The 25,204-nt window shown below is 43.1% G+C and overlaps 1 protein-coding gene across 8 annotated transcripts in view; it reads left to right on the forward strand.

Moving 5' to 3' along the window:
• Positions 1–25,204, forward strand: part of NUMB (NUMB endocytic adaptor protein) — a 110,670-nt gene that overhangs the window by 69,502 nt on the left and 15,964 nt on the right. For 6 of the 8 annotated variants that reach the window (XM_054971033.1, XM_054971039.1, XM_054971034.1 and 3 more), the window contains exons 3-7: positions 12,958–13,032; positions 17,035–17,067; positions 18,572–18,646; positions 21,505–21,645; positions 24,471–24,672. In XM_054971033.1, coding sequence (XP_054827008.1) covers positions 12,958–13,032; positions 17,035–17,067; positions 18,572–18,646; positions 21,505–21,645; positions 24,471–24,672 — 526 coding nt within the window. The remainder of the gene's footprint in view (positions 1–12,957; positions 13,033–17,034; positions 17,068–18,571; positions 18,647–21,504; positions 21,646–24,470; positions 24,673–25,204) is intronic. The other 2 variants (XM_054971038.1, XM_054971040.1) reach the window with 1 other exon arrangement.

Genomic DNA, 25,204 nt, shown 5'->3' on the forward strand with positions numbered 1-25,204 from the left:
GGAGGCCCAAAACTGATTGTAGCTGTTTTGGCACTTGAGAAGGTATGCGGTTGGGGGTGGGGCTTGTCCCACCACACTTTGGACCTAACCAGAATTAGACCCTCTCAGCATATTTCAATCTCCCATTTTAGGCTTTAAAGTGGCAGCGTCCCCACGTTGGACGCAAGGATACCATCACATCTAGTTTGTCCTTCATAGGCATAGTATTATAGTTCAAATTAGTCACATTTAAACTATAAACATATTCTTGAAAATACAAACAAAGTATGCTTACATTATACACTCATTATATAAGGTTATAGGTAATTACATAAAAACCTTTTTACTATACATTTTGAGTACCTGAAGTGCTGAAATTCATGTAGTGCTTTCAGGACACATTCCATTAGAGTATTTTTCTAGTGTTTCCCTAACTTTCCAATTTTTACTTGTTGTTGGATGTTTCCACTATTTTCCTGGGACCTTCACATTGCTAGTGGAGGAAAATTTCCCCAAGTTCCTTAACAATAACTCCTTTGCATGTAGAAGGATTTTTGCTCCCCTGCTTCAGAACTACTGCTGATCTGTACTTCAGTTGCTGATGATGCCAGAAAACATCTATTAGATCTGGATGCCTGTTGAGCAGTCACAACTACATACAGTAAGTTGTAAGCTACAAACCAGTCTTCTGGGCCTATATAAACTATGTCAACCACTTTGATTTCATCTTCTGTGTCAGTTATGTCAGCTTCAGTGATAGTCACTTTGGGTCTTGTAAGAGTTGCACTCCATCTTTCTAGGACATCTATCAAGGGATGTGGAAACAAGCACTAGCTTTGGTTGGAACTGTAGAATTCAGTGGAAGTGCTGAAGGTCATCTTTTTAGCAGTTAGTCCAGCCTTGGAGTGAATTTCTTACCCCAGTTGCAATGTTTTTGGCAAAATGCAAACAGAAGTGGCTCTACAACTTCTCATTTTAGGACATTGTCACCTGCACATTAGTAAACAATGTTCCCAATCCCAAGTACAGCCACTTTTATAATAAAAAAAAACACCTGGGTCATAAAACCAGAAATATACTGATTTTGCCATTTGGGTGTGTTTACTGTAGTCTGTGTGTATAACACATTGGAGTTCAAAATACTTCATGAGTTTGTTTAAAAAACATCATTGATCCCAGGTGGCATTTTCATGTGCTCGTCATAGCCCATCCTGATGACCCTTCCTGATAACCTGAAGGACATTTACCTCATCAAAGATGGATATATTCTTGGGGCATAAAAATACCCCAAGATGCAAGCAATGTTAGAAATCGTTGATTTTAAATGTCTTTCTTTGAAGTGTATGCAAGATAGATAGTTTTCTAATAGATGGTTGTTGTGGGTTTTCCGGGCTGTTTTGCCGTGGTCTTGGCATTGTAGTTCCTGACGTTTCGCCAGCAGCTGTGGCTGGCATCTTCAGAGGTGTAGCACCAAAAGACAGCGATCTCTCAGTGTCAGTGCAACAGACTGTGACACTGAGAGATCTCTGTCTTTTGGTGCTACACCTCTGAAGATGCCAGCCACAGCTGCTGGCGAAATGTCAGGAACTACAATGCCAAGACCACGGCAATACAGCCCGGAAAACCCACAACAACCATCGTTCTCCAGCCGTGAAAGCCTTCGACAATACAGTTTTCTAATACTTTAAGTTCAAAACTAGTTTTTTAAGAGAACAAAAGAGGTGTGATGATTCAGACTGCAGAAAGGGAGCAAAATAAACGTTCTGCCTTGAGTGTGATAATGTGTTTTCAGTCTTGAGGTATTTGCATGTTGTGAGACATAGTGACTTTGGTTGCCACAAATGTTTGTATGGAATCTTTTCTACTCCAGGGTACAGTGGAATTTGGATTGGGGCATGAATATATCCCTGAATTCAGTATGTGTAAGTTTTGTCACAGTTTTGCTATGAAAATCTATTTCCACTGTCTGTCAAGTAGACTTTGGTGCCTTTCATGTGGGGATAGGTTGTTCTCTTGCTGCTGCTATGGCTGTGTTGCTGATATGACACAGTGGCCCCGGCCACCACCAGGGCTTTTCCAGGTTTTTTAAAAATCAGCAATTGAATGCCATTATAACGCTATAACACTCTGTATCAGTTTTTATGAATTCCCAGCTCTCTCTGTTTTTAAAAAAAAAAAAAAAAACTCTGGTCCTTTAGAAAGGCATATCTCTGCAACAAAAGGGTCTAGAAATTTACACTTTAGATTAAAACTGTACATTCACAGATACTGATATTCACACAACAAAAGTTCCTTGGTGGTGGGGAGGGCAAATCCAAATTTTCCCACCCACACAGCAGCTATCCAGGCTTTGCTGCAATCGTTCCCATAATTTCACAGCAAACAGGTTTAGGAAAGATTGGAGAAAGCTGGGAAATGCCGAGACATGCAGAAAAGCATCATAATACTGTGAGGAAGTAGGGGGAAAAGCTCACTTTTCAATAGCATTGAACCTGGGGCAAATAAACAGTGTGGAAATGATCTTTCACTTTCTTTCCTCCATTATATTGATATGACTTGTAAGATTATTCAGTATTCTCAAGAATAGTTGGTACTCTTAATACCATTCTTACGATGACCTCTATTTTATTTAGAGAAATCACTTAGGTCTGTAACAACTGAGTGTTGTCAGGGCTTTTATTGTTTTCAGCAGTGGAAATTGATTTCATCAGTACAATAATAGCATCAACTACAGACTCTCAGAAGTAGAGTGACAATGTAAAAATGTAACAAGTAAATGCAAATAAGACATTCTGTATGTGGATAGGATGAGGCGAGCCTGTCCATCTGTTCCATTTTTAATACTTGAGAGATGTATACTCCATTGCTGGAGAAAAGCAATACAATTAAAAGGAGACATTGGAATAGACATGACATTGGTACCAAAGAGGGGGGTTTGGTACCAAAAAAGTACCCTTTAAAAAAAAGTTGTGTGTGCTTAAGTTACTTGAGAAAGAATTGCCCACCCTAAGAGAGTTGGGGGAAGGGTACATGTATATCGCAGCCTTCTTTAACATTCTGATACTTGCAGAGTGCTCTTTCCAGCTTTCTTAGTGGCTTTCATTCTAAGATGCATATACCTTATGAACAATTTTTAGAAGTTTCGCTGTAAGAAATGTCAGGTATTTAGTCCTGTGTTTTTACTGGGAATGTTCCAAACTGGGAATGTTCCAAATTTCTGAAGTTAGATGTTATGATTGTTACAGTAGTTCCTGTTTTGCCTGCCTTTACAGAGAGCTTCTTTTCTATGAAGTCTTTGATATAAGTAAGAAGTGTACCTTATCTGCACAGCTTATTTTGGGTGTCAAATATCAGTTTTATAGTTGAAATGGGCTGCCTAAAATTACCATCTACTGATTTTGTATATTTCACTCATTTTCATTGTAGAAAATAAAAAAGTTAATTGGTTTTGCAGATGCTTTTCAAAAGACCTGTAAATCTAGTTGTACAAAACAGATCATTTCAGTTTCAGGGGGGGAAATGAAGCCAAGAAGCCAACTGTTTTCTTTCACCCTGTAAAGCAGATTTCAGTAGATGATTAACGCTATCCTAAATAATATAAATTTCAGTGCAGCAGATTTTGTCCTACTCAACTAGAGTTTACACTTTCTATAAAATGAAAGTGTGACTCCATGTGGTTAACTCTTTTTTGGTCGTCAGGATTCTTTTTTAAATGCATAAAGCTCAAGTACTTTGTTTTGGAGGTTGGAAAGAAAGACAGACAATGACACCATTTTAAGACTGGCTAAGTTTTGCTAGTTAAATCAGTGCACTGTAAGTTGAAGAAATGCTATTTCGTATCCTGGATTTCACTGCTTTGGTGTTAACAGCTATGGTAACACACCCAGAACACACAGGAAATGGCAAACAAAAATAATGTTGGGGCTTGACTTTTGTTCTGTTGACTTCTTCTACCCCCACTCTTTGTTTTTACAGCAGTTATGTCACAAATCATCTCACAGAGGGACTTTATGTGGAGATAGAACAGCATAGGAGGAAAAAAAATAAGCTTAGTGGAAACCCACTGGGCAGATCCCATGCCACTCACAACTGGTCTCTGACAGCAACCTAAGTCTAAACTATAAGAAGCTATACATGGTGCTAGATTCTTCCTCAAGGGTGAGAAGAAACAGGACTTTGGAAGGCAACCTTGTCAACAACTTCCAGGAGCTTCATATTCCAAGCTCCCACTGCAACCTACACACACTCCAAGCAGCCCCTCAGAACCAACCCCTCCCCCCCAAAAACTAACCGCACCTGCAGTAACTGCCCAGCCACTCTCCGTTGTGGGAATATCCAGACTCCCACAACAGGAACCCATGGAATGTGACATCCATGGCCACAGGCGTAATCCCCCTTTCAATCTACCCCCCCAGCAGCCCTACAGACCCAAAGACACGCACCCCCAAGTTCCCCACCACCCCCAGAGCAGGCTGGCCAGCCACTCCCCATTGTTCCCTATGATGGGAACTTTTAAACTGTCTTTCCCAGGGCAATTATGCACAGGCCAGGGGTGTTACAGTGGAGGGCACACTCCTGAGTGCAAGCTTGTCCCTGAAAGCACACCTGAACCACAAACACGCACCCCCAAGTTTCCCACCACCCCCAGAGTGGGCTGGCCAACCACTCCCGATTGTTCCCTGTGATGGGAACTAACTGAACCAGAGAATAACACACAAACACACATTGAATCAAGTTTTAAATTTTTTATTTTTTAGCTTTCATTTACAGCATTAAAGGCACATGACATTAGTGTCACATCACAACAGTCTCCTAGACAGTAGTACCACAACTATCCTCACATCAGAGAATCACAAAACACACACAATCACTTGCAAAAGCATTTTATTTCTTGGCTTTAAGTTACAAAGCATGGAAGGCACATCACAACATATCACAGCAATCTCCTAGGCAGTAGTACCACAACTATCCTCACATCAGAGAATCACAAAACACACACAATCACTTGCAAAAGCATTTTATTTCTTGGCTTTAAGTTACAAAGCATGGAAGGCACATCACAACATATCACAGCAATCTCCTAGGCAGTAGTACCACAACTATCCTCACATCAGAGAATCACAAAACACACACAATCACTTGCAAAAGCATTTTATATCTTGGCTTTCAGTTACACAGCATGGAAGGCACATCACAACAGTCTCCTAGGCAGTAGTACCACAACTATCCTCACATCAGAGAATCAAAAAACCACACACACAATTACTTGCCAAAACACTATTTTTCTTGGAGTTCCTGGGCTGAGGGTGGGAGACAGCATACAGCAACAGCAGCACAACATTTATACCCCCCCAACATAACCATAGTGACTCCAAGGGAGCCAAACCACAGTGTCACACATCTGTTCCACCCAAACCTAACTGAACTGGGGGAAACTTTTGCAACTTAGTCCAGCAGAACCATTGTCATTTCCTGCAGCTGGGCTCAGTTCAGCCTGTGGGGAAACACCACAGAGCAGAACAGTACCTGGCCACAAGCACAACACAATGGCATTTGTGGAGCATGGTTGCAGAGCCGCCGCCCCCCCCCCCCCCGCCAGCCTTAGGCTGAACTGGAAAACAGCTGTGAGGTAGTGTTGGGATGTAGCCTTCATCATCAGCTGGTCCTCACCCGCACCATCCCTACCTGCCCCACTCCCCCCCCTTCAACAGGAACATTTTAACTTCAACTAAAACAACATTTTACAGCATTTTACAAGATTTTACAACATTAAACAACATTAAAAACAACAGTCCTGCAGCATAGCTAAGTTTGGTTGCTACTCTGAGTTTCTTGCTGTGAGTCCCTAACCTAACCAGTCCCTATTTAACTTGTCTCTCCCTCCAGTGGCAATCAACATTTCTGGGGCCTGTTACCAATTATCAGAATAAATTTGTGCCCACAGGGTCTGTGACAGTTTTAGATTTGTTTTCCTGTTGTGGGGGGAGGCCAAATTTCAGGGTGCATTCTCTTCGCCACTGAGTTCCACCCTCCTCCTGCTGGATTTCTTTCTATTTCTGAAACTTTAATGTAGGGAAGAGCGTGATTCCCCAGGTCCTAGACTCGCAGAGGATGCAGGCCACAAGGAGGGCTCACCTCATTCACTCTGGAAGTCCACTCCTGAGAAATCAAAGAGCCGAGACTTGACCTTCAGGAAGACCAACTGCTCAACTCTCCATGGGAGAAGGCGAGAATGATGTGGGCTGACAATGTCGCCCGCATAAGAAAACATGTGCGCGCTCTCCATGCTCATCAGAGGGCATGAGAGGAGCCGATGCGCCTCGAGGGAGAGGTCTGGCCAGACTGCCTCCTTCTTGGCCCAGTAGCTCAGCAGATCGGTGGACAGCAACTCACAGGGCTCCGCATGGTAGTCCCTGACCACTGCCTCCGCCGAATCCTATCTCACAGGACTCACGATCCCAGAGGGGCCAAGGGCCCACCAGAGCATCTCCATCCCCATGGACAATCCCGGCAGTGGCCGGGGGGGGGAGCGTGCTCAGAAGGGGCGTGAGAGTGACCCGCAGCACTGGGTCCCCCGCCCATCCCCTCTGATGACAGGCGGCCCCTCTTGGCCTGCCTACGCCTCACCCGTGCACAGAGGGCATCTCTGGCTTGGCTGAGGTTCCCATCCTGCTTGGCAAAAGCGCTGTTAATGCGCGGGTCACACATGGCTGCCAACATGTACAACTCCTTCTGTGTGAGAGGCGTTAGCCTGGCAGCTATGCCCTGCTGCATCCTTCTCACGAGCGCGTGCACTGCCGGAACAGTGTCTGTACATGGTGCATCTGGGTCCAGAAAGGAGGCCATTGAACTCTGGAGCGTGTGCACCAGAGGAATGACTCAGAGTTGCTGTGTCAGATGAGACTGCTACAGTGAAGTCCTTGAAGGGCTTCAGGACCTCCAGTGTCTGGGAGATGGTGAGCCGATCCCCCTGGCTGAACTCACCCTCCTGCCTCCAAGCGTCGCTCTCTGAGAGTCACACCTCGAAGGCAGCCTGCTGCTCCACCAAGTGCTCCAACATGGCACAGGTGAAGTTCCAGCAAGTGATTATGTCAGAGATCAGGACATGCTCCAGGTCGCCTGGCCTGCTTCTGGCGCAGTTCGTGAGTGGATTTCACACTGCGCGAGAAGTGACTCGTGAGCCTCTGACATTTCTGCAGGAGATACTGGAAGTCATGAGTTGTGGGGTCCTGGCGTTTTGGGGAGGAGCCCACCCCAAGCGCAGCTTTCACCACTAGGTGAAGTTTGTGAGCCACACAGTAAATACGCTCATGGCTCACCTGCCATGCCGCTGCCCTCATGTTCTGGCCACCATCTATCACCATGCATCCCACGGTGACGGTTCCCTCGCCTATCCAGTTGTCCAACTCCCTCCTCAAAGTGGCCACGATGTTCTCCACCATGTGTGACACGTCGAGAACGTCAGCGTGGAGCAAGGCCTTGCGGTAGCCGGCCTGGTGGTCTCCCATCCATCCTGGCCTAACACTGGACACCTCACCCCCACCCTGAAGTTCTTCGGGTTGCCACCAGTGAGCAGTAAGCATGAGGTACGCATGCTGCACACTAGAGCAGGTCTAGATGTGCCTTCACATGGTCCCTGGCAGCCCTGAAAAATGAGGGCACCATGGCCCTGCTCAATGTCATGTGAGCAGGGATCATGTACCAGGGATAGGCATCATGGAGCAGCCCCTGGAAGCTGAAGTGGTCAACTAAGGAGAACGGCTGACCATCTACTGCTATCATATTGATGATGTGGCGCATGACGCGCCGGGTTGCCTTCTGGATTCCCCCCTCTGGGTACACTAGTGCCCTGCATACCAAGCATCTCCGTCAGATAGGCTTGGTGTCCCTGCCCTATAGGAACCCGTGGAGGGAGAGCACCAGAGGAGCCTGCCTCCTTCTGACTAGCTGGCAGCCATGTAGTGCCACTTGAACTCTCCCCCCGAAGAAGCACCGCCTGCTGTAGCCTCTTCAGGTAGTTCCACATTCCAGACGTGGAGAGATGGTTCACATCCCTCCCACGACTGATCCGTTGCCTGCAATGCCAGCACTGGTCAAACCAGGGGTCCTCAGTTCTCTGGAAGTGACTCCAGATATTGGAGGTAATGGGGCCCCACACCGCACAGGGGAGGTGCTTACAGGCCCCCCAGGAGACACCTCCTGTGAGGTGCTCGGGCCAGACACACCTTGTCCCACTTTCGGCTGGACAGTTGGAGATGGATGAGGATGAAGGGGCAGAGATGTGGGCTCTTCCACCACAGTTTCTTCCTTTTCCTCCAGCACCCTCTCCTCCTGCACAGCTGTGAGAGGCCTGCTGTTGGCCTCAGAGAAAACAGGGGAGGACCGCCCAGCAGGGGGTTCCTCCTGTAGTTCCTCCAACATCCTATGGGTCCCTGAGGTGAGCATGAGGGACGGAAAAGTCACATGCCCCATGTCCATCCCAGGAGACACCACATGCTGCCCCTCCTTCAGCAGCTGGGTCTCAACCGCTGGAGGAGGGGGAGCCTCAGCAGCAGGCCCCTGCCCAGTGCCAGCCCCTGCCTCAGACACCTGGGTTGGGGGTGGCCCTCCAGCAGCTGCCTCAGGAAAGAGGGCCTTGTGAACCCTCTTCCTGTCACCAGAATCCAGGCTGGTGAACGGCAGCTGAGCAGGGGAGGGCCTCCTCTGCTCAGATGGGGGGGATCCCCCCTCCCCACAGCATTCCCCTCCCCCTCCCCTCCACCCCTTTAGACTTATCTCTGGCCTTTCCCCCAGGGCCCCTCTCAGCGTTCCTATCAGCCATTCTTTACCATCCTTAAATCTACACTAAGTACCTGTTGTAAAGTTTTTATTTAAAAAATCCCCAAATTTACAATTTAGTTTCAAAACCTACCTACCTGTTTCTAAATCTATGTTTCTTGTGGCTCTGTTACTACTGGAGATGGCCAGTTAAATATCTTTTTAAAAGGCCCTATTTATTTTTGGGAACCTAAACCTGCACACCAAACAGCTGAATTCCTCTTCAGAAATCAAGCTGGCCCTAAACCCCAATATAAATGAAAGCCTATTACTACAATAAATGCCCGGCCTGGCTCCAAGGGTGGCTGGGCAGTGAAACCCTAGTTAGGGGAGAACAAATATTCAGTGAAGGCCTAAAACTAGCCTACCTTCTAAAAACACTATTTAAAACTATTCTGGGAAACCCAAAGTAGAACTAAATACAGCTAAAACTAACAGCACTAACCTTAACACTTAAAAACTTTAACTCCCCCCACAACAATTGAAATTAAGCCCCAACAGTAACTGTAAATGCCCTTCCCCCCACCCAGACAAGCAGAAACCTACCACCTCCTCCCCAAATAGAAAACCCAGTGAGTCAGTGACTGACTCTCTCACCAGTCCTGCAGGCCAGTGATGGTCAGGCAGGCAGGCAGGAATCCTCTAGCTGAAGTCCTCTCCTCCTCAGTGGCAGGCTGCAGCCATACTGGAGACAGAGAACTTCTACCAGTCTCTCTAGGCCAGGAACAGAATGGAAGGTGGTTAATTTGGATAATTAGTAACTATTAACCTTTAACCCCTTCCCCAACAACTGGAAAAAATCAAGCCCCTAACCCTTTAAACCTTTAAGGCCCACCCAACAGCAACTGGAAAATAAAAACCACAACTGAACTATAAACCCTTAAAACCAAACCATCCTCCAAACAAATGCCCCAGCCAGCAGCCACTCAAAGCAAAAAAAAAGTCCCCCCCCCACACACACACAAAGGCCAACCTATAATTGAAATCTCCTGCTGCATCTCCTTCCAGTGAATCCATTGGCTGGAAGGAAAATGCAGCAGTTGGGTTGGACACTCCTAACTCCCCCTCCCTTCCCTATCCCCCTCCCTCCTCCCCCTTGTACTCCTAGTCTAGTCACTCACCTCCTTCTCACCTCTCCCAACCTGTAAATTAGGTGGGAATCTCTGATTTTGCAATGCAAACAGCCAGCAAAGCAAAGCTTCCCGACTTTTTTTGCAAGATGGGAGGGGTTAGGAGGAGGTAGTGAGTCACTCAGTCCTTCTCCCCCCTCCCGTCTTCTAAGAAAGCGTGGGAAGCTTTAACTTCCTGCAGAACAGCAAAGGGCTGCTGCCAGCTAACCCGAAGCTTTCCGAAGCGCTCTGAATCTCTTTGGAAAGCTTTGCTTCAGTATTTCGGAATCGGAGCCAGCATGCTGGCCCCAATTCGGAAATATCGAATCTTTCCAAATCGGACCCAATTCGAGGTTTCCCCCCTGAATTGGATACCCAAAGCGCACATCCCTATTCATGAGTTGTGTCTGTCACAATCTGGGAGAGACCTGCAATGACCAGGGAGGCCATGAAATCTCCACCATGAAATCTTCATCTTGAGTGGGTTTCCAGCACCAAAGTCTCATTTTAAAGAGGACATCCACTGGATAACTAGGTGACTGGTAAACCAGTAGGATCCATGGGATTGGATCCAACAAGCTTTTCTGCTGTTGAAAAGTGGGGATGGGGTCATCAAAAAGAGTATGACTTAAACTGTTTTTTGCTTACATTATTTCCAGTTCTGTAATCCTAGCCCCACAGCTTTGTTTTGTTCGTTGTTCTGATTTTTTTTCTGCCTCGAGCATCAGTGAGAAAAGTGGACTATAAATGAAATTAATAAATAATCATAGGATCTGCATAAGCAAAAGCATGTGGGCCATGAAATCTCCATACTCAAAGCCTCAGAGACTATATTAAGGAGGGGGGATTAGGTGGGAAAAAGTGGGAAAACAGGCTGGATTCAACCCTTAATTTATCCTTGGTTCTCATTTCAAGGAATACATAATCATAGTCAGTTATTGTTTGTATTGGCCACCTGTGAAAATGGAAATATTTGTGGAAAATGATGACTACTTCCACTCCTTGGCCTCTGGTTTGAGAATGATGGTGTACTACATAACCAGAAGGAGGTAGCTAAGACAGATGCAGGCCATCATTTTCTTCCAGCCTGGTCTCAGTCTTATATGAGTTTTGTTCTCCACCAGCAGTTTAGACAGGAGTGTAGTCTTACTTCTTTCCAGTCTAGGACTACACACCATCAGGGACAAAAATGAGGAAATAGGGATCCTTGCATAGGCATCTCTAGTGATGGGACTGAGGCGACGTGTCCAGTGAGTTGTAACTGATACAGCTCACTGGCCACATCTGGCAAGCCTCTTCCCTTCTACCACCATATCCCAACTGCACTGGAATAGTAGCCTTGCCCATCATACTGTACCAATCACAAGCCAAGATCAGTAAAACTAAGAAAAACCCAGCACTAATCTTGCCAACCACAAAATTACAATAAAAGCATTCTGCAGGCTAAGGGAATAATAAGCTGAAGAAGATATTGCCCATAGGGTGTACTGTACCTCATTCAGAGAGCAATGTTGCGTGGGGCTTGCGGATGCACAGTAGATATTCTTCCCCATGCTGACAGGTCTTCCTTCCAGTTGCGACAGCAGCCACAAAGAGCCAAAGGCCAAAAGCCTTTTGGCTCTTGCCTTTGATTTTAAGTAGGCAGGATATATATCTGTGTGACAGGAAGTAAAAGAAACATAAGAGAAACAATACACACTAGTGAGCTAATGGCTCACTCCCATCAAATGCATAGAGCTCATAGGCAGTATAACAAGAGTGCTGGGAAACAGATGAACAAGATATTTCTCATCTTTTCCCCAGACCAACATTTCCATTGAAAAGTTGCCCAGATAAATTCTGTTCTATTTCTTTGAACCACCTGTTGTTCCAGGTGGTGTTTTTGTGCAGCCAAAATTACACGAGCAGAGTGGTGGGAACTTGTTGCGTTTATATTCCACTTTTCTTTCTTCATGGAATCCAGAATGGCTTAGAATCCTTGAGGCCTCCCATTCAGTCAAGCACTGACCAGAACTTGCTTAGCTTCAACAAAGCTGCTGGATCATATACTATGATACCATAATCTTGGAATTAAATGTCTCCTTCCTCTCCCCTCCCTGCTTGTGCTGTAATGTCTTTAAGTGAAACAGTTTCCCCAGCACAGCTGAAAGGTATTTAGGGTTTTAGTGTTTTCCAGTCTCTTAGTTGTTGGCATTCTTGGATTTTGGGAGTGGTAGTTTGCTTTGGAACCTTTTTGTATGATGCCAGTAAGCTGACTTATCTACTACGTGGGACCTCTGAATGACTTCATGAGTATCTTGTGTGATCTCAGCTGATACGATGACATTACACTGCTTCTAATACGAGGACTGGATGAACAAAGTTTGAGAAATCATTATTGCATTCAAACTAACCTGCCAAATGTCTGTCTCTTAAACATATTCTACAATCAGTCATTCTTTATCGCCTGTTACCTTTTTGCTTAGCTTTCTTCTATTAGAACTCAGTATAACATTCCATTACAGCATAAATGCATGTCATTTCAAATGTGTATGTGATGTTTTTCTTTTTGCATTTGCCCAGTAACTAAATGTTCTGTTTTCATTTGGATATCAAATGAAAGCTATTACATATAGGGTTGGATCCAGACTAGATTGGCATTTTCCACAGCCCCCCTTCTTACTACATACCCTCTCCGTGTCATTCCTCAGGGTCCCCTGTCCACCAGGACAGCAGCATTTCATGAGTCTTATTGAGCTGTGGTTGGAGGAGTGAGACAGGAAAGTTTCATTCTGCTTCTGAAAAACTTAGCCTGGATCCAGTCCATAGTTTCATTCCATGTGTTTTTAATGCCTTAATGGCTAGTATTTATCTTGATGACAGTTCTGTGTATTTGGAAATCTTCAGTGATGCTTTAAAGAGCCCCTCCTCTTGCTTATTGCTGTTCTCGTCATATTCAGGGTAAATAAAAGTACTGACCTAGTTAAACAAATTAACACACTGTGTGTGTTCAGAGGAGCTGGTCTAGTTCATTGCTTTTAATCTGTTCCCCTCCCCTTGCTATTTCCATTAGTATCTGGGACATGTGGAAGTGGATGAATCAAGAGGAATGCATATATGTGAAGATGCTGTGAAACGACTGAAAGCTGTATGTATATTATTTAAAATACTATCATTACATTAAAATAGTTCCAGTTTTAGTCAGAGAACTTGGGGCTTTGCAAAAGAAATATAATATGATGATTCTGTACACTTTAATGTAGCATAGTTCTCAAATTCAAATAAGAATATTATGTATAGGCTCCCTGTTAGATTCCTAACTTAAGTAAATGACTGGATTCTGTTTCCTCACAGAAAACGAAAGCAATTCTGAAGTAGCATTCACTTGAACCAACCTATTCTGTCATGATGGGTGGAAATGGCAGAACTATAAACCTCGTTCTGTGACTTTTATGAAAAGCCTATTCTTAGTGCCTTTTCTGCTTAAAAAAGGAAAGGTGTTTTTGAACTCTTACTCTGAAGTTCAGAGAGAGCTCATGCACTCCTATTACTTTTTGTACTATTGTTTTAAAATGTAGCTAGTTTCCTTGGATTATTTGTCAATAAAATTAAGGTGAAAGGTTTACTGGTGCTGACATGTAGGGCTGGACCTTCTATATATTTTTAATTGACTCTTTGAGCTGCTCTTTTCACAAAAACATGAACGTTCTTGTTTAGAGATTCAAGCTGATTCTTCAGCTTCTGCGTTTTGCTTCTTATCGGTATGGCTTCATTCTTGATTAGCCTAATAACAATACCTGAGGTGCATTTCTACAAGCTGTACTTTCATTTTTACAGGATAACTGTGCCCCTTTCCAGACAGTGGGATAGGTGTTGCTCAGAATTTTTCTGAAAACAGTGTTGAAGTCATTTGAGGACAACAGTCTAGATGTATCTATCTAGGTGTAGGACTTCTTGTAACAGCCTGCTGTTGTCACAACAGACTGACTTGTATATGGCAAACTAATGAAATGGCAAGATTCCCTATCTGTATTGCTGTCAAAATTACTTTGTTTCTGTGTCCTTTTTCTGACTGCTGTTGAGGGTTTTCACTGGGCCCTGCCCTATGTTTCATGTTTTGTTAATTGCACCAAACATGTGAGACATTCCCCACCCAAGAAGATATAAAACAATTCTTTTGTTTTTCTTTTTAATGGCTGTTCAGCCCTTTCCTTTCAGATAGAGAATATTTATTTTCAAGATTGCTGTAGGAATTGTGGGTAGGAACAGTTGAGTTATATTACATTTTTATTGCTACCTGCTGCCTTAATGTAGCAGTTTCTGCAAGATTGCCTGTATCTGTACTTTGAACAGAATAAATTGGCATTTTAGAGTAGCTGCAAAGCATTAATCATTCAGGGTTGGGGAAAGAAGGAAAAGCAAGCCTTCTTGAAGTAACAGTAACCCAACTGTGCTGTTTGGATTTCTACTAATTGATTGAACCCTGACTGATACAGCGTATCTGGTACATTAATTTGGGAAGAACATGATGGAATGTCTTGTAAGTGGCACCCAATATGAGTAAGGAAGCTTTAAGCTGTAGAAAAGAGGTTGCATGTGGAACAGAGTTCTCAATTTCTGACTATGTTATATAGCAAGGTATAGCTATAGCACAATAACAACACAGGTGTTGAATGGTAAAATGAAATACCTTGCCTGAGAACTAAATCTGTAGGGCGCTACAATCAAACTGTCAAGTTCAAATTCTTCTGTAAAGTGTTGCCCATTGTTTGGGTTACTATGTGCTGAGTGAAATTCGCTTATGTGATTGGAATACTGAAAATCCTATCTAGTCAGTGAGACACTTCACTGTATTGTTGTAATCTTGAGTAATTTAATAGCCAACTATATTTGAAATTAGAATTTCAAAAGGTTTGTAGCTCTTGTAATATGTATAGGAGCCTCTAAAATACAGTTTTCCTCTTGATTAATAACAACCTTATACTTGTGCATTGATAAGCTGTGCTGAAGCAGCATATCTCTTGCATTGTCTCCATCTTTTCTAATTTGGCTAGAAATTGTCTTCACAGTTGGGATCTTAACGTGTCATATCTTTTGTTTACAAATATGATACATTTGTTAATGTGTGTTCTTGTTTTAGCAGGTAAAAGAAACATAAATTGTGTTTTAAACTATCTTAGTGTTAATAACTTCCATAGCTACCCTAAAATTCAATTTGCATGCTTTCTTTATCATTCTTTTTCTGGGACATCTAATTTTTTTCATGTAACCACTGCTTCAGAAAGTAAAACTAATAAATTTCTCCTAAATAAGGTAGCTTCTTACACACTTCCTAAACTTTGGTACATCTTCTGAAGGCTGATTATTTTGATGTTTAATGCTTAACTTGGCAGTGGTGGCAACTGTTTTTTTTAATATGCAGCCGTGAGATTCTTTGGTTCTTTGGCAAATAGGGCTCTGCAATGAATTTGAGGACATAGAACAAATTTCAACAACAGTAATTCATTTGTAGATACATAAATTTGAGGTATTTCGAGTCCAGTAGTACCTTGAGACGAACACTTTTCAGCATATAAGCTTTTGTGAGGCAAAGCTCACTTCATCAGATGCTTGGAAAGTTTATACCCTGGAAAACGTTGTTGGTCTTTAAGGTGCTACTGGACTTGAATTTTGTTCTACTACTACAGATTAACATGACTACCCACCTGGAACTATAAATATGAAGTATATCTATCATATTGCCTTCCTGAATGATTTTTACTTACCTATTACTACCTAGCAGTAATAGTGACACCATATTCTTGTAAAGATTATATGCCGTAAAGTAGCTTACTTTAGAGATAAGGTTAATGTTTCAAGACAGTAATACCAGATGTTGGTCTTGGATATTATACCACATGCTGAAAGTTGAAAGAAATAAGGTGTGTAATAACTGTAAAAGTTACTGTTGACCCTGAGGTGTCTAAAACTGTAGACTCAAAACAAAAGCCTTCATAGGTTTCTGATAGGTAGGAGGCCATGCATATGAACTAACTAGTAAATGGAATTTGCTTAAGTGAAGGGGAGCTTTGAATGCCAAGGCATGCCCACCTTTGAAGCAGACTTGAAGTCTACTGTTGCTTCCATAACCATGTGACAAGTTGTAGGTAACTTTCTCTAAAAGACTGTGGATGCTTTGTGTAGATGTGTATGATGGTGTGGGGTAACACTGGAGAATATTTACGTTGCAAGCCACTGCACACACATGGTAGCTAATGGTGGTAGCTGTTACAAGACCAATTTCAAGTGACATTCTTTGAAGACTGTCAGAAAAAAAAGCCTGGACCTTTTTCTTCTCCTGAAATTATCGACTGTCCTGTCCCTAATAGTAATTACATATAAAATATAAAGCTGCCACATTTAATTGCTATCAAAATGTGTGCGCTCAGTTCCTGTTAATCTACGCTTCTTGCATATATAATATAAAAATACGTATTTTCTTTGCTGCCAGGGTGTGGACATAATGTTCTTTTTCTCATATGCAACAGAATGTGGAGAAAATGCATTTAAATGCTACAGAGTTCCATTGTCAGTTACTGAATGGATCCAAATTTCAAAATAAATATTGTCATAAAGATTATCTACATTCTCACTGCAGCCGGGTTTGGAAAATTAATTGTACAACTGTATGAACATAAAACTCTTGATAACAACTAAAAGATAAAGCTGCACAATATATTATTTTGGTTTTATGCTGTTTTAGCTGTTAATTGCATCTCTGGCAGATCATTTTGAATTTTTCTAATGTGTTGGTTCCTAGCTCTGTATCCCTACTGCCAAGTTTGGTTTATAACCTACTAAAATTAAGGGGATCAACAAAATGAAGTAAATATTTTGCATGAAATTCGGTCTGATTTTTTTTCTTTCCTTCCCCCCACCAATTTCAGAGCTGTAGCCTATCTTTCTAATAAAAGCCCGTGGAATGCCTTTTATTTGCATTTTCATGGGATTTGTTTCACATTTGCTTATCTCATCCTTTTCAGACAATTCTAAGCATTCCCTACTTCTTTTTCCAATCCCCATTTCTTGTATATCTGTGTGGGTTTGAATCTTTGGGACATTTTAGCTACCTACAGTAATAGCGTTCGACTTGTCCCCCCTGTTCCTCCAGGAAAGGAAGTTCTTCAAAGGCTTCTTTGGAAAAGTAAGTTTAATGCCTCCTTGTGTCTGAGCTATAAGGAGTTACATCCCTCGTATAACATTGTCATTTGTCAGAATTCCTTCAAAACTTGGAAGCTTCATCTTCAGCTGTCCTTGGGAGATGGCATACAAGTTTTCCTGTCACCCCTTCCCTCAATAGCTTAAGAATCCCATAATGTCTGCTTATTCCTAGGTGAACTGAGATGAATGAAGATATACAGTCTGATAAAAACTCTTTATAGAAGGATCAAATGGTATAATTTACTGCTCAAGGCTGCCGATAGTTCCAGCTTAGTAATGAAAATGTTATATTCTTAACAGGATTTTTGATTTACTTAAAGAGTATACTGCATCTTTCCACCAACTTGTAAAACAATAGAATAATACCAAGAATAATACCAAAAACAAGTGGAACACTTTTAAAAAGCCATTTCTAGGATTGTCAGGCATTTGAGATACTTGTGTTTGGACTTTGCCTAGAACAACAAGGCCTTTGTCTTAAACAGCACGTCATAAGAAAATGGTGTAGCTTCTCCCTAAAGACATCCTTTAGGTACCTGCTACTGTTGTACTAGTGACTAGTTTTCACATAGCAAAATATGGAAGGAAACAAGTGCATCACACTCTTGAGAAACTGCAAGATGGTATTTAAAGTCTTGTAGACTAGCTGGAAACTACTATTTCTCTCTTTTTAAGGCTGAGAAAAAGGGGGGAGGTCTAGCAACAGGGCATGCAACCTGCTGCCCTTCTTTCCAGCAGCCTAATAACTATCCCAAGATGTGTGGCTCTGTGCACGTTTGCATCTATTTGGGAATGAGGAAGTAAGAATTGAATAGGGGTTAGGGTGTCATTGAGGTGAGCAGGGATACATTAGAAGGCCGGAAGAGGTTTGGTAGCAGTCAGAATTCTGCCCCTCTAGGCCCCTATTCACCACTTGCAGAATTTCTTCTAAATGCCCTGTTGTAGAGGTCCAAAAACCCTGTGATCTTAAAATGCTTCATATTGCTAATGACTGCATCTTGTCAAGGGCCTGTGTGATATGAACAAGAGCATAAAGCAGTGTTCTACTTGATGGTACATAATGATGAACATTGGAACAGAACATTGGGGGTGATGAAAAGATGAAGTTGCTAAAAGTTGTAATAAAAGCTACCTGTGGTGTAACTCCTTAAGCATCCTCCTTAACTGATGGGTTTTTTGGGGGGGGGTGTGTTTGAACAGGTAAAGAATTTAATCTTGAATTCTTTGCCTTTTATATGAATATATTAACATACTCAATTCATCCTCTTCTATTCTTTCTCTCTTCCTTTTGCATTGTGTTCTTGAAAGACTGGCTTCAGCTTGATTCTCTGGAGATTTTGTAGTTCAGAATATCTGGCTTTGGGTGCTCCTGCTGAAGTTGGATATCATCTGCACACTGACTTTTGTGTTTCCTGGAGAAGGAAGTCTGCATTCAGCCTGACTTGACAGTGCTACAATAATACTGTTTTTCTTTTCTTCCCTAAAAGAGCGGAAAGAAGGCAGTTAAAGCAGTCCTTTGGGTTTCAGCAGATGGACTCAGAGTTGTGGATGAGAAAACTAAGGTTAGATGTTCCTGTGGAGGAACCTGTCACTAATATTACTAAATAATCTGCTATGGTGCTGAGATATAATCGTCTCCTTTGCAGCTTCCTCTTGATACAAGTTTTGAATATGTGAATACTTAAGAGATACCTGTGCATATAGCTCAATTTATCATTGCAGTTTTATTTTTGGCTTTTTATAGCTCTACATCATATAATTGTGTCTCTGTATGCTGTCAAGTTGCAGTTGACTTATGATGACTCCAGCACGGGGCTGTCAGAGCAAGCTCAGAGGCTTTCTTGGTTGTCATCCATCCAAGTACTGCACCTGCTTAGCTTTGGGGATCTGATGCGATTGGGCCATGCCACCTTCCCTCCCACTTCATATAATTAACTATTTAAAATTAGGTGTTTTTCTCTCCTTCTGTTTGAAAAGTGCTCTTGTATCACCCATAAACTGAGTTTAGGCAAGAATTTCTTTTCTTGTAGATGTGGCTAAGGGAGAAAGTCCTGCATATAGGAATGTGGTATGCATCCAAGTTTTGCCAGTCCCCACCCCCATATTTTAAGTTTTAGAGAATATTTCGAATCTGTAAGAGGGTAATGGCTATAATATTCTGAAAGCCAACCATTTTTCAATTCATGCCTTTTCCTTAAGCTCTAAATAAGTTTTTTTTTTAATTGAAAGGAAAGAGTCTTGTCACATTACACCTGAATTCTTACCCCGAAGGTGTGAGTTTCTGCATGTGTGCATGTAGTTTAATGTTCAAATAAGTTTAACCCTACTTTTGGATGTAAAGGATGATGTTCAAAAGACTTTTGACTTCCTGCCATGTAGGAGACTTTGCCCTGATGTGGATGGCCCAGGCTAGCCCAATCTCAGAAGCTAAGCAGGGTCAGCCCTAGTTAGTGCAGGGCTGCAGGTTAGTGCTATGCAGAAGCAAACAATCGCAAACCATCTCTGTTTGTCCCTCGCCTTGAAAACTATGGGGTTACGTTGTCATATGTCAGCTGCAACTTGATAGCACTTTAAACACATGTGCACGCACACACACACACATGCGCGCACACACACATACACACAGACGTGCTTTTGTACTTCGAATGCAAGCTACAGTCAGCCCACCTTGCACTTTCCCCTAGTTTATTAAAAAGTATCCAGTCAGCATCTTTCAGATTGGAGTGAGGTGGTAGGGTCTTGCCAGTGATTTCAATTGGGTGGGAACTGCATCCATTCTTTGCTGTTATCAGAAAGACCTGCAGAGTTTGAGTAATGGCAACTATATAACTTGCTACTGTTGTAGCTGTCATTTTTTGTCAAATACAAGGAGAACCTTAATTATATCATGCCTTGCGGCACTAAAGGGGGCATGAGCAAACACTTTTCTGGCACGATTTTGGACACTGTGCCAAAAGTACAACTGTATCCTTCTTGCCTTGGTTCTCAGCATGAGAAGTATTGGATCCTCAGGAGCAGCTGGAAAAATTATTTATATCTAAGTTGGAAGACATTATACAAAAAATTGTCATCCATCAGAGAGCTGGAAAGTCCCTAGCTCAGCTGCCATCTGTGAACTGCCCAAATAGCCCTAAGCAATCATACTCTCACACCCTCAGCCAGTCATTTGCAGTATGCAGGGAGGGGGGACACCTGCAGAATTTCTGTAAAGATTACTAATATAGTGTTATAATGTAGACAAACTATCGTTGTGCTACTGTTTGTAGGTGTTTAAATTATCTGCCAACCATGGTTTAATAGGGCAGATTTAGCACTTTGGGAGCCTTGCACTTCTGTAGTCACTTGCACTGAATATACATAAAGGGCTCTTAATTCTGGTGCTGCTAATAGATACTTGCCCTGTATGGGATATTTTGGTCTCAGTTATGTTTTGATGAAATAACTGATCTAATACTAGAATTTTGTGCGGATATTCTAAAAATTAGTACTTAACTGTACCATCTTAGATGGCAATATGCTTGTTCTAGTTGGAAGCAGAATATGATGTTGCCCCTTGGTGGTTGGCTGTGTTAGTACAAGATTCCAAATATTAAGTCTCCAAGGAATTTGAAAATAAACTAACCCTAAGGACACACATGCATAGACTTCTAAAGTTAAATCTCTTTAGGGTTCATATTTATAGGTACTTCTATCCATGTTTATGTGTGTGTGAGATACAGACTCATTTAGGGTTTTTGAGGGAAGGGCTTAACTGCCTGGAAAGACAGATGGATGATGAATCTGCTTTCTGTGAGCAGGTAAAATACTGATAGAACAGTGTCTGGCTCTACAGCCAAATGTGGATGAATACACAATCAAATCAAATACAGCTTTTTTAAAAAGATGGAGCCTTTAAGGTATATTGCAAGAATAGGCAGGATGCTAGGAAAAAATAGCAGGCAAACATTTTGGAGACTAAAGAAGCTTCTTAGAGATGTGTTTCAGAAAGGGAAATAATAGATGTGAACAGCTGCCAGGAATCCAGGAGTGACCCATACATTGATTTATGCCAGTTCATTAAAACAGTGGCTCAGGGTGCTCCTCTGTGTGTGCGTGTGTGTATTTACATATTGTGAGATCTTGTGTATAGCACTTCCTAATAAAGGACTCACAACTGCCAGTATTTGGACTATGGAAGCTATGGATTATCAACTTGTCATCAGTAATGTTAAGTTGTATTTTTGAGTTATAAAAATCATCTTTCTTATTCCTGCTTTTTGTTGATCTTTTGCTCTGAATGTTGAGGTGATTTTGTTCCTTAATTGCAAAAAGTTTCAGCCCCCTCTAACAGAGGGAGAAAGAGAAGTTTCTGGCAATACATTCCATGTTCCTATAATGCTAATGTTTCTAAGATTCTCCTTTTGGTATCTCCTTTTTCTAGGACCTTATAGTTGATCAGACAATAGAGAAGGTTTCTTTCTGCGCTCCAGATAGAAATTTTGACAGGGCTTTTTCTTACATCTGTCGGGATGGCACTACACGCCGCTGGATATGTCATTGCTTTATGGCTGTAAAGGACACAGTAAGTTGCTTTTGAACCACAGAAAGAAGAGGTGCACAGTCTCCAGGATTTTTTTTTAAAGAAAGCCCCTTATGGGTTTCAGGTCAGAACTAACTACACAAACTGTGTTCATATGTGAGTCCTTTGGGTAGAGAAGTCTTAGTTCATCGTCGTGTCTTCTGTGCAGTCCCGCATGGGAACTGTGCATGCACAGGCCTGCCATGGACATATCAAAGCTCTAAAAGACGCAAGACACTTGCCTGGCCTTTTCACATGCTTTTTGAGTGGGCACGGCTATAAAAGGTGTGGCGAGTGGATCCCTCCCTCAGTTCTTCTTTAGCCGCCTCTGAAGAAGGATGTGCTTCAAGCGCCTCTTTGAATCTGAGAAAGAAGATAGAAAGTGAGAAGATGTCTTCAAAGACACTTTTCAAGAAGTGTCTCAAGTGTAGTTCCAAGATGGCCCAATCCAATGGGCACAATAAATGCCTAATGTGCCTAGGAGAGGCACACGATACCTTATGCTGTGGCATCTGCAAACAGTTAACACTGAAAGCCAGGCATGAGAAGGCATCACGCCTAAAAGCAGCATTATGGGAATCAGCCATCCATGGTGTTTCGGACTCTGAAGTCTCTAAGACCATTAATAAAGGGCCGCAACACCCAGAATGGGCCTCCTCGGTACCTCCAATTTTGGCTAAAACTTTAAAACCAATAAAACCACATAAATATTTAAAAAACACAGCAGCAGACTTCTTCAATAACCACAACCCAACTATCTCTAAATTTGACAGGCTGGGTGGGTAGGGGGGGCATGGTTTCCTCTAGTTGGCCGGTGGGGAGGCCCAACCAGTGTCAACCATACGCCTGGCAGAACAGCTGTGTCTTGCAGGCCCGGCAGAAGGATAACAAATCCGGCCAGGCCTAGTCTCTTTAGACAGAGCGTTCCACCAGGTTGGAGCCAGGACCAAAAAGGCCCTGGCCCCGGTCGACGCTAGGTGGGCCTCCCTGGGGCTAGGGACCATTAACAGCTATTTGTTGCTGGATTGAAGCGTCCTCTGGGGCTCATATAGGGAGAGGCTGTCCCACAGATATGCCAGTCCCAGTCTGCATAGGGCCTTGAATCTGATCCAGTACTCCACTGGTAACCAATGCAGCTGACGCAATACCAGTGTAACGTGTGCATTAGAAGACACTCTGGTGATGACATGCGCTGCCACATTTTGGACGAGTTGTAACCACCGGATCAAGTTCAAGGGAAGCCCTGTGTAGAGCGCATTTCAGTAGTCTAACCTAGAGGTGACCGTTGCCTGGACCACTGCAGTTAAGTCGCAGGTCGAAAGATAGGGGGCGAGTTGTCTGGTCTGTTGGAGATGGAAGAACGACGACCTGGCAACCGCCATGACATGGGCCTCCATTTTCAAGGAGGCATCAAGGATCACCCCCAGGCTCCTAACTCTCAGAGCAGGTGTAAGCACCGCCCCATCGAATGTAGGAAGCCTGGGCCCCAAATCCACACTCCTGCAACTCAAGTACAGGATCTCCATCTTCGAGGGGTTTAACTTCAGCCAACTCTGCCTCAACCATCCAGCCACAGCTCAAAAGCATGCTCCAGGACATCCGCGGCCTATCCAGGCTGGCCGTCCATCAACAGGTATAGCTGGGTGTCATCAACGTACTGATGACACCCAAGGCCAAAACTTTGCACCAGCTGGGCGAGGGGGCGCACATAGATGTTGAACAATAACGGGGAGGGTATTTTCCCCTGTGGCATACCACACAGTAGTGGATAGCAGGATGACAACTTCTCCCCTAGCGCCACCCTCTGTCCCCGACCATGGAGGAAGGAGACAAGCCACTGTAATGTCATCCCTTCAATTCCCACATTGGCGGGGCGGTGGGTCAGAAGATCATAATCGACCATATTGAACGCTGCCGAAAGATCTAATGAAATCAGCAGTGCCATTCCACCTTGATCCAGGTGTCTGCGAAGATGATGTTAAAGAGCAACACGCCCACCTCTTGGATAAGTTAGCTCGCTAATCTCCCATGTGGGACTGCATAGAAGACACAACGATGAAAACAGGGTTGCACCTACCTGTAACTGTCGTTTATTGAGTGTTCTGTGCAGACACACATCCCTCTCTCCTTTCCCCACCGTGTGCTCTTTAAATATGCTCATTTCTCCTTCTTCACTGGCAGCTTAGTGAACTGAGGGAGGGATCCGCTCGCCCCACCTTTTATAGCTGCATCCACTCAAAAAGCACGCAAAAAGGCCAGGTGAGCGTCTTGTGCCTTTTGGAGCTTTGATACATGCGTGGCAGGCCTGCTCATGCACAGTTCCCATGTGTGCCTGCACAGAAGAACACTCAATGAACAACAGTTACAGGTAGGTGCAACCTTGTTTTTCTTATGAAAAGAAAATGTAGCATCACATGAACAATCTGAGCATTCACAAAGCTATAATATTTGAAATTGGAAATGTTACAGTGGCACATATAGTGCCTGTCCTGTGTGTCCCTCAACACAAACATGGATCATAATTCTTTTTACTGAACTCTTTTAAAAAATTGTATTGGTTTTATAGCACCAGTGTTCTTGTAAATGCTACCTGCATGATATATTGAAATATCTCTTTAGTTACTATATATTGGTAATCACATGTACATCCAAGGAGTTTAATCTTTAGCTTGTGCTTTATACCTTCGTGTGGTAGTTACGCTGACTCTTCCTGATGACATTTTACAGAAAAAGTGTGTGCAGTGTGTTGAATGCCGGCTATCATTTGACAGTATTCAGAAGAGATGTATTTTGGTTTTTGTATCTAAAAGATGCATCATATTTTTCAGGGGGAGAGGTTGAGTCATGCTGTTGGCTGTGCATTTGCAGCCTGCTTGGAGCGAAAGCAAAAGAGAGAGAAGGAGTGTGGAGTGACTGCCACCTTTGATGCCAGCAGAACCACATTTACAAGAGAGGGATCATTCCGGGTTACAACAGCAACGGAGCAGGCAGAAAGAGAGGAAGTCATGAGACAGATACAGGACACCAAAGGTGATGGAAAGCTACTCTGTCCATTTGGAATGTGGTCTGTACTGTTGTGCATCAAGTACTTTCTCAAGTTGTTATTTCACCTGCAAAATGCCACTGGGATCACACAACACTTATGTCGTCTCATCTCCCTTTTATATGTGTGGTGGTTGATGAGCCCCGCTCCCAGATACCATCACTGAGAGAATTTACTGATGAAATATTTCTCTGTATTACTGTAGCTGTAGAACACTCTTCCTGTTTTGCCTTGTGAAAAGCTGTGAGTGACTGTAATGAACACAAACCAGTACCTACCAGATGAGATTGTGCTATGAGTGCTCAGAAAGCACAGTGAGATTAAGAATAATACTTGGGTGGGTAACAGTTTATTTTGAGATAACATTTTGAGCTTTTGAACATGAAATACTGCTGGGATTCTTATATTTCAAACAGAGTAAAATGTTTGACAAAGTTGCTGTGTGAGATGATGGCAGGGGTGTGTGGTTGAAAAAAGTAGCACCACTGTCCCCTCTGCTTCCCTCTGCAACCGTCAGAG

This window comes from Eublepharis macularius, chromosome 2 (assembly GCF_028583425.1).
Source record: "Eublepharis macularius isolate TG4126 chromosome 2, MPM_Emac_v1.0, whole genome shotgun sequence".
Classification (NCBI taxonomy): domain Eukaryota; kingdom Metazoa; phylum Chordata; class Lepidosauria; order Squamata; family Eublepharidae; genus Eublepharis; species Eublepharis macularius.